Source organism: Magallana gigas, chromosome 3 (genome assembly GCF_963853765.1).
Source record: "Magallana gigas chromosome 3, xbMagGiga1.1, whole genome shotgun sequence".
Classification (NCBI taxonomy): Eukaryota; Metazoa; Mollusca; class Bivalvia; order Ostreida; family Ostreidae; genus Magallana; species Magallana gigas.
This window is the reverse complement of record NC_088855.1, coordinates 18,860,560-18,870,850: the sequence shown is the minus strand read 5'-3', so window position 1 is coordinate 18,870,850 and position 10,291 is coordinate 18,860,560. Positions and strand designations below refer to the sequence as shown.

The 10,291-nt window shown below is 33.4% G+C and overlaps 1 protein-coding gene across 1 annotated transcript; it reads right to left on the bottom strand.

Annotated features, from left to right (window-relative positions):
- Nucleotides 1–2,748: 2,748 nt before the first annotated feature.
- Nucleotides 2,749–4,386, bottom strand: LOC117692558 (ras-related protein Rap1). Its single transcript, XM_034480831.2, has 4 exons — nt 3,893–4,386; nt 3,691–3,779; nt 3,312–3,495; nt 2,749–3,094 (listed from the first exon to the last, which is right to left on the bottom strand). Exons 1-4 carry the CDS (start codon nt 4,326–4,328, stop codon nt 2,817–2,819), a joined length of 987 nt encoding a protein of 328 aa, XP_034336722.1. The 5' UTR covers nt 4,329–4,386; the 3' UTR covers nt 2,749–2,816.
- Between the last annotated feature and the right edge of the window lie 5,905 nt (nt 4,387–10,291).

Below are 10,291 nucleotides of genomic sequence, written 5' to 3'. Positions count from 1 at the left end.
TAGACGCCATTTCTTTGGGAGTTTTTCAATGACAATGTGACAATTTAAATGAACGAAACTTCAGCAATTTATTTATTGTGGTGATCCATAAAATGCCAAGGACATTCGCGGATCTACAGAGTTTTATCGGGGGGGGGGGGGGTGTCTGAGGGATATTTCAGTTTGTCGGGGAGGGGGAAGGTCCGAGGTATATTTTCGGTTACTACATAGTAATCAGTCTGTCCGTCCGTCCTTCCATTCGTCCGAGATCGCTTGTCTGGAACATATCTTCTCTCCTCTTTGCCCAATCTGGCGCATACTAGTACTTGACCCACAGAATGCCTTTGTGTGAAGGGAGTGCAATGACTTTAAACGGTGTTTCTAGATCTAAGGTTAAGTTCATAGCAGAATTATATATAAAATCCATGTCCAGGGCTGATCTTTTCTCCCTTTGGTCCAATCTGGCTCATAATTTTCTACAGAGTGGTCAAAGGATGTGCAGTGACCTTAAAGTCATATCGGACCACGCAAAAAAACCCTTTTTTCAAAGCACATTTACTTTTTACTAAGCCTAATTTAGCTTTAACTTCGCATAAATAGAGCTTTTGGTGTGTAGTGACCTTGAACCAATTTTCAAGGTCAGATGTGAAGGTCATACCAGAATTATATGAAAAACCCTTGTCCGGAGCATATCTTCTCTCCCTTTGCTCCAACCTGGCTCAAACCCACATGGTGCATTTGATCATATAATATGCAGTGACCTTGAATGATCTTTTAGGTCAAATGTCAAGGTCATAATGGATCACACAAAAATCCTTTTTCAGAGCATATACATACCATCCATGTAACCCTCTTTTTTCATACTTTACTTTAACAAAGGTTTTGGTTAATGGTGTGCAGTGACATAAAACCAATTCAATGTAAAGGTCATAACGGATCTCTTTATAATCAGTTTTAGACCATTGATTATTTCCCATTTGTTTCATCTTACTCCGATTGAACAAAACTGCCTTTATGTAATAGGCAATGAGAATGGATTAGAAGATTAAGTTATAGAACAAGGTAAAAGTAAAATTCTCTGAATTTCTTTTCATCCGATTGTCTATTATTTAAGCGGGGCCATTTGACATGGTCACCATTAAAATGTTGTCGAGTTAAACTATGTATTTAAGAAATTTGAAATAGTTCCAGGGGAGGGGAGATCTAGACATCCACTACCCGGACCTCTCTCCAGATCCGCGCATGATGAAGGTTAGTGGTAGGTTTTTCGAAAAGAGCATGGAAAGATGTATCTCCTGCTGTATCAAAGGGACGTTCCAGATTTTAAAAAAATATTACAGTAAATTCGGATAATTTAATGTGTATGTGAAGGTTGTATCGTGATATAATCCGTATTAAAGAACTTAATTCATCAATCACATCATACTGCTGATCTGATCTCGATCTCGGGTGATATCAGTCCGCGCTCTTTTGACTTGACACCTGTATCCGTCATATGCATAATGCACAACTAGGTAAGTTAATAGAAAGAAACGTATAAACGATGAACCTCTCCCTTTAGTCTTTTTTCAAGACCTTTCAGTTAACTTACCATTTCTACTCAGTAACCAGTCCAGCCTTTCAGTTACCATTGCCATTAAGTCACAATTCTTGATATTTTAGTTACCATTGCCATTTAGTTACCATTCCAGGCCTTTCAGTTATCATTTCTATTCAGTCACCACTCCAGGACTTTCGGTTACCGTTGCCATTAAGTCACCATTCTTGATCTTTCATTTACCTTTTCCATTAAGTCACCATTCCAGACCTTTTAGTTACCATTGCCATTAAGTCACCATTCCAGGCCTTTCAGTTACCATAGCCACTGAGTAACCATTCTTGATCTTTTATTTACCATTGCCATTAAATTACCGTTTTAGACTTTTCATTTACCAATGCCATTAACCACCATTCCAAGCCGTTCAGTTACCATTGCCATTAAGTCACCATTCTTGATCATTCTTGATCTTGCATTTACCATTGCCATTAAGTCACCATTTTAGACATTTCAGTTACCATTGCCATTTCACCATTCCAGACTTTTACTCACTATCGGTATTTAGTCACCTTCCTAGAGCATTGAATGCACATTGGTACAACAGGTATGTCATTAAATCACCTTTCAGTTAACATTAAATTGACTACATGACAGACGTTCATCTTTAAAGTTTGAGATATATCTTATTTTGAATTAATGTGTCTGGCTCACGGTAACTATTTTAGTGTGTTAACAGCATTGCATAACGTGCTAACTCATTCAATATATTGATATTCTGTATGCATTTGCCAATAAGTCACTGCATTAAGTCTACAAACAAGTCTACAAACAACATTTAATGTCAGCTATGTTTAATAGTCAATTAACAATGTGTTATTGAAAGAAAATAGTGTTTTCTCAGGTTACTTTCCGGTCACTGCGAATTTGTTACAAGATTCCTCGTCCCAGTTTCTTTGAGCACTGTTCCATCAACCAATATCTTTTTTACATACTTTTTTACATTTTTACCTAACACATTTTGATTTACTATAAATGCGCTTTTGTAACGAACGCATGAAAATCTACGGTAATATAAGTTGTTGTTGTTTCAAAAAACTAAAATAAAAAGTAAAGAATCCAAATCATGTCTCTGTGAAATAATTTAATTAAACACGGTAAAAATTTTATTATGTCGTACAAGCAAAACACACCATTTTATAAATGAAAGCATGCTTTATTTCCATGAATATATAAAAATAAATAAGCAAGTTAAGTAAGTACAATAGGATGATACAAAAAAAAATACGCAATACAAATGATATCATGACTCGGGAAACAATTTCAATTTCTTTTTTAAGAAGAATTTTCGTAATCTTGAAAATAGTGAAAACCTCGATTTTTTACGCAAATTCTCTTCTTCCTGTTTCCCCGACTGATCGTATTTAATAGGAGGTTTCTGCAAAGTTTTCATACTGTTTGTCTTATAACCACTCTGCAGCTGATCCGTAATATCCACCAGTACCTTATCCACATTCAATTGCAAAGGCACCGACACTTCACCGTAATAACAGTTGTTGTTCTTTGCCAACTCCAATCCGACTAAAATGAAAAATTGATAAAAATGAAAATAAATATCGGTAGTATTTAACTGCATTTCTTCAAGGTATTTAAATTTTCTGTATTCAAGTTCATTTTAACTGATATCATGATATCATGTATCATAATGTATTATTTTTTAAAGAACTTTGTATGACTTTGATCGTTTTATACATAAACATAAAATAAATATTATTGATTGGCTTTGTAAGTTTGTCACCTTGAGAAGAAACTTCCCGAAATCTTATGAGATCTGTTTTGTTGGCAACTATGTAGATGGGCTTGGTGTCGCCAACCTCTTTCCTAATCTGCTCTACTCTGTTTGCGATATAATGAAACGATCTTTTATCTGTGACAGAGAACATCATTACAAAGGCGTCGTAAGGGTGATTCCATCCATGATTCTAAAAGAGAAGACAGCTTTATCTGACTTTTTAACAACTAAGCTAACCAACCTGACCAAACAATTCGTTACTTGATTCAATGTTTCTATTCACAATTGAAAGTCATGAAACAAATGAAAAGAACCTGATCATATATATAGCTACAATTTTTTTCCCTGAATTTGATTATTCAATTTTGAAATATATTCAGCATACCTGAATGTACATATCGGCTTCAACAAAATCAAGGATGGATTCTTGACCGTCTAGTACTACAGGAACCGTGATACAAGACGAATCTGGACCTGCAAGGCAAATGAATGTAATTGATTATAGTACTACTGAGTATTTAAAATGCCATTAATTTTGTGAGTGAATTGCAAGTAAGGAGAAAGTTTAAAAAAAGAAAATGGTTTACCTTCAGGACATGTTCCCAGGAACTCGGAGGTTCTTATTTGTTTCAGGAAAAAAGATTTCCCTACTCCTGGGATGCCAAACAATACAATTTTGAACCGTTGCCGTTCAGCTGGATTTTCTTCAAAGCAATCTTCGCTTGTGTACGACAATGTAGATATTGCAGACATCCTTCTTTCTTTTCCTTCGGTATCCATATTTGAAAAAGAACTTGATGAAGAGTTTCGAAGAAAGTCTCCACGATTCTTGATCCCCCGTTTTGTTTTGGTGAAATTTCGAACTCGTTCGGTTGAATGTTTTTCAGAAAATGTCTGAAACCGTTTAAGTTCCCTTGGGTATAATGTTCGATCAAATTTTCCAAAGTCGGAAAAAGAATTGATTTGTTGACGAAAACTTCCGTCGTAAGAATTGGCATTTGGTCTTTTGATTGTTTCTTCCATGTCTGTATTTTAAACGAATGTGATAACAAGAACGTCTTCGTGTCTTATATACAGCGTTTGTCCTAAGCCTGTTAATAATTGGCTAGATTATTAACACTTCGAGAGCATATCAAATACAAAGCATTTAATGGAAGTTTCTAAAATATGCAAGCATTTAATATACCTTCATAATATACCTTAATATGCATTTCCAAAGTTGTTTGGCTTTTTGAAATTGACAAATGAAATAAACAAATAACCTGAAAGTGATTATGATAGAATTGAAATGAATACAACTAATGATGGAACATTCGAATTAAATTGTTAAATATTCTGACTTTAAAAAAACGTCATTTCATATTTTTGACAGATCTTGTAAAAGCTGTCAATAAAAATTACATGTAAGCTCCTATCGCTTAATAGTTTTTTAAACTAACCCCCTAAAGAGAAGAAAAAACCCAGACTTTTTAAAACCTAAAACAGTTTTGACGTTATATCGATACCTCACCCCCGCAAAAAAAGTTAAAAAGATCTATAGATACTTGCTATATTTATGTACAGAACATATAGCAAAGTACATTGAAGCGTTTAATAGGAGTTAACACCAGAAAAGTTTCTACGTAATGTTTTGACTGACCTTTGTCCACTCAGATCGTAGCTGGGTGGAGTCAAGACATTGCCGCTCGTTACTTGAATGAGAGAGAGAGAGAGAGAGAGAGAGAGAGAAAGTGAATTGAGTAAATTATAAGTGATGCCGGTGAAGAAATAATCATAAGACAGTTATAAACTTGCCAACAAATTAATTTAGGTCTGTATATAAAAATTACATGTATATCTTATATTGGTCTAACTTTAAAGCGTTTTAAAGAACGATTGGGAAAATTTCTTTGGCCGCGCGCCATCGACAACATGTACATGTATAAGAATGACGTAGCTAACCAACTAAATTTCCTAGTATTCCATAGTCGTCCGAGAATACGGGCATTAAATATTTTGAAATGCGAACGAATGATCACTAATGAATTTAGATGTAGTGAAAAGGAAATTTTAGGCAACGCAGGCGCGGATGCTAAGTGGAAAAATAAAACAATGGCGGACAAATTCGCACTAAGGTAAAGAATTTTTCACACTGAGTAACCATGAAGAAAGTTTTTATACAAAGTAAATTTACAACCTATGTTTAATTCAAAGAAGATTCGGCAAACTTTGACTATGATTATAATACTAACTGTAACACTTGTAATAAAAACAGTTCTTCAATATTACAAATTGACAGTACTATCTGGTTAAAGAATTTCAAAACACTTCAAAAGTTTCATTTTATAAGATATACTAGACCTTGATTTGTCAGTTTATAACTACTGTTGATAGATAGTTCGTTGTTCACCGGTTAAAGAATTTCAAAACACTTCAAAAGTTTCATAAATTTATAAGATATACTAGACCTTGATTTGTCACTTTATAACTACTGTTGGTAGATAGTTCGCTCATCTGGGTCATCTATAATTTACACCATTAACCAGTAATACTCTCTCTCTCTCTCTCTCTCTCTCTCTCTCTCTCTCTCTCTCTCTCTCTCTCTCTCTCATTAAGTCACGAGCGGTAATGTCTCAACTCCGCCTTCTACGATCTGATTGGACAGAGGTCAGTCAATTTAAAAACATTACGTAACAACATTTCTGTAGTAAATGCCTATTAAACGCTTCTATGTACTTCGCTGTAACCGTGCCTTTAAAATTTTATAGCTAGAGAAAAAAAAATGCTATGGCTAAAAATTGAAACCAAATTCAGTCATAACTTTACATATCTAAATACTTGCTGAACAATTTGAAAGGAACAAGATATAAATACGAGACCACGGAAAGGGATTAAAAATTATTTGTAACTTTAAAAAAAAAATATTTTGTGATACATTTCCCGCAGAGAAAATGTTTAACGAAGAACAAGTACATGTATTCTGATCTATACTAAGATTTCTTCGTATTATATTCGTACAGAGGTGCGAGATTGGCGGATTGTTTTTATCTTTTTATACTTGAAAAGGCGAATAAAACAGGAATTTTGAACAAAACCTTGTAGATGTGACCTTTTTTTGTTCCCGTTACCGAAAAATAATAAATGTAAAGCCTGGTATTTCAATGTACAAGGTTTTTTTTATCAATAGCTGTCTAGCTTCATGTTAGAAATATTTTTAAATAATTGTTTATAATAACATTTACTGATTTAATCACAAACACGAATCGGATCAATGAAAACTCGAGTAATTAAAAAAAACCCATAAAGAATTCGCTGTGAGCAAAACTTAATTTTGTTAACTAATGTCACTAAAATTTGTCGTTTGTAAGAAAGAAAGGTTTTGGGTGTCATAACAGTATTTCACTGAAGGTTCACGTCAAACCATGGCTGAGGCATAATACTTTCCGAATTTCCCTTTGAATTTGGGGCGTTTCCGCACGCAACAGGAGCTGATTTCTTTATGAGATGAAAAACAATGTGTAAGAGGTCTATTATCCCAGTTTTGTAATAATGCGAGGTCATTTGAAATTTTGATGCTTGTTGTTTCCGGAGGGGGAAGGGGGTGTAAAGGCCCGGGCTTGATTTTCAAGCACATGTGTCTCACGCCTTGCTGGATGCACGTGTGTAATTTGCTAGAAAATTGTAAATGAAGCGTTGTTTAAAAAGATGCCAAGAAGACTTTTTCCAGAAGTTTGTTTTGAATTTTTAATCTGTATCTTAAATTGTGCAATTTTGATAAAAATATATAGTAAAATTTAATACAGTAACTGTAGTACAACCTGCAAATGGCTTTTCGGACACACCGGAAGCTCGAAGATGCCTAAATGCTGAACCGAGACTGATGGACGAGAAATATTTAATGAGTAACAAGGGCACTGCTATGGCGAGCAACCTCTCGCGGCATGAAATGTATTGTTCAGAAAATTATATGGAATTCTATTTTAAATTTAATTGTAGATCCACTCGTAGTAATCCAGATATCAATGCCCGAAATTCGGCAGCTTGTTTCGGTGAAAATTGAATGAATTTTTTTATCTTCTGTCCTTCCGCTTCAGTTTTTCATTTTGGACATCTTCATTACTATAAAACGTTTGTTTAATACATGTACCTTCACAAGATCTTAATCTAAAGTATATTATTGTAAATAACACATATAAAATATCAGCTTAATATATGAATCCCTTCAAAAGATATAGGGCAAAAATTAAGTATAACTCATTTTTTTCCAAGTTCAAGAGGCACAACTCTGTCAAAAATAGGACCGGAACCAAATTCAAACTCAACCTGTATACATATACGATACATCAATATATAAAATTTGAGTTAAATATGTGCAACGGTTGTTGAGATTAAAATCTTACTATTTTCAGCGTATTTATAAATAAAATTCCTTAAAAAACTTTCTGAATATATACCATCGAATTTATAGATTATTTTCAAGTACTACCTGTTAGTCTTGTCAGTGGTGATTTTTGCATAGGTCCAAATATTGTTTCACTTTCATTTGAGTAACTGCATAGTAGAGTTGATTAAAATCAACTACCAAAACCGACGTTGGGACAGGAGGACTGATAGACAGGCAAAAACAAAGAAAGACAGAAAGAAAAAATACATGTATTCTCTCTCCCACCCCCCTTTCCCCCAGTTTCACCGGATTGGGACTAATAAAGAAACTCCACAGGATGAATGTCTGCCATTCAGTCAACTGAATGATAACTGAATGGTCTAGAAAGGTGACTGAATGGCCAAATATTTCATTGAGTCACATTTCAGTTACCTTTAAGTCACCTTTCAATTGACTGAATGGCAGAGATTCATCCTGTGAGCTCATCGTGAACTTTATACTTCTACTTCGCTGCAGAATTTTCATTTTTCATTAATAAAAAAAATGAACAATACAATGTTATATTATAAAATACAACAAATTTTTGATTCAATCTTTTTAAAGTATTGTGTCCATGTAAGAGGTTGCTTGACTTTTTTTTATTTTAAAATAGAACACTGTCGATAAAGTGAGAGACGCGTTAATTTAGTTTTCAATAAAGATTGAAGAAGTCTGATAGTTTGTGATATATTTATTTATTGCAAAGAATCCAGCTTATTACTCACTTAGAGGTTCTTAGTTGGTGTCTAGATTATTAGATACCGGCCAATGAAAGAGATTAGATTTACTGAATCGAATTGATTCATTAATTATGAATACATATTTAAACAACCCGAGTGCTATAAGTAGACTATAATGTTATTTGTTTTCCCTCGGATTGTAATGGCACACTCATCGGTTTTTACATGACACGTAACTGCTGAATACATGTATATCTGTTTGTCCGTCTGGTAAAAATTAATATTCGACAATCTGACCGACGCTTCGCCTACTCATCTCGATATTTCATAATATTTAATAAAAACACCACGTTCCGTAAGTTGTTAAAATATTTGGAGTAGTTGCCCGTTTAACGAGATTCGTTTCTCTCTTTTGGGGTAACTATTTGATGTCACCGCTTGTCTAAAAATCCTGCGTTATATATTAAATCTCTTTGTATATTTATATTTTACAATGGCAAATAAACCATATTGAAAAAAATTGTCAAAAGAAAATTATATATTTAAAGAGTTTATTAAGGGACTATATTATGTGGCGGAAGGTTATCAAGAAGAAAAAGAACAGTTTTCATAACTGAATAGTTTCAGAGTTTTTTTACTTTAATTAACTTCCTAATTTTCAGTGCAGATCAAACTTCCAGATACTTGTAGTTTGTGTATTGCGTTATATTCATTTTGCTCTGAAAAACATATTTGATCAATATTGATCAATATTTTGATATTTCTATTGATATATTTTGGCATATTTAGCTTACATTTCATAAGAGTCAAGAAAAAATCAAAACCAATTTTTGCCAAAAATAAGCTTATTTCGTGTCATATCTCAATGTTTTGAGATATGACCCCTATTTTTTTTATGAATGTCTATTTGCATGCAAAGTTTTGGAAAAATGGCATTACTAATACTTTTTTTTAATTTGCGTTATAATTTCTTTACTCCAAAATTTTCTAACAATCCTAACATCTGATATTGTGTTCATTATGTACTGGCATTTGGAGCCATCCGAAAATGCAAGTGTTTTAAAACTTTGACTTATGTAATACTTTAAAAGTCACTACATGTGTTCAACTTTATACTGTATTGAAATCATAATTAAATTATACGTAGAGTTCAAACTATAAATATTTATTTCATTTATTTAAATATTCAATTTCCATGCCAAATTTGAGCCAAAATTTCAGAAAAATTATCATTTCGATTCTGTTTGGGGCCCCATATTTCCAAAAAAATGGCATTTACCATAGGTCACAATTAAAATAAATGAACATTTTAGGCCCCCGTCTTAATATTTAAGTGTTTTTCAGATGATTGACATTGCTAGTATTTCAGGCCCCAACCTCTTTACATTACCTTTATATTACAGTAGTTACCCGTTGAATTCTGAATAGAGAGGATAAAACATATATAATTAAACAGCAATAAAACACTGTAAAAGAACAAGGGTGCAGCGAAGATTGTCAAAAATATACAGATCAAGTTCATATTTAGTTCTGGTACGATGGTTTTTCGAATTCGTTCGAACTTTGTTCCGGACCAATGGTTTTTAACAGAGCTATGCCTCGTGAACTTTGGAGAAAAAGGGAAATTCGCTTTCTGATCATCATCTCAAAAATCGTTGCACACATTCAATTCATATTTAATGTATAGATACATGTATATTTTATGAATATACAGGCTAATTTCGAATTTGGTCCGATGTTTTTCGGGAGAGTCGTGCCTCTCGTGCCTTTTGAATGAATGCATATACATGTAATAAGATGATATTTCACAGATATGTTCGTTACAAGAATATACAGATTAAGTTTAAATGAAGTTCTGCTCCGATGACAGAGTTATGCCTCTTGAACTTGAATTTTTTTTAGAA

What these genes read in the sequence shown, in the direction of transcription:
- LOC117692558 (XM_034480831.2), bottom strand. Translation starts at nt 4,328, where the DNA reads ATGGAAGAAACAATCAAAAGACCAAATGCCAATTCTTACGACGGAAGT. An exon ending in CCTGGGAACATGTCCTGAAG is followed by an intron (nt 3,780 to 3,892) that starts GTAAACCATTTT and finishes TTTGCCTTGCAG; the next exon opens with GTCCAGATTCGTCTTGTATC. An exon ending in AAGCCGATATGTACATTCAG is followed by an intron (nt 3,496 to 3,690) that starts GTATGCTGAATA and finishes CTTCTCTTTTAG; the next exon opens with AATCATGGATGGAATCACCC.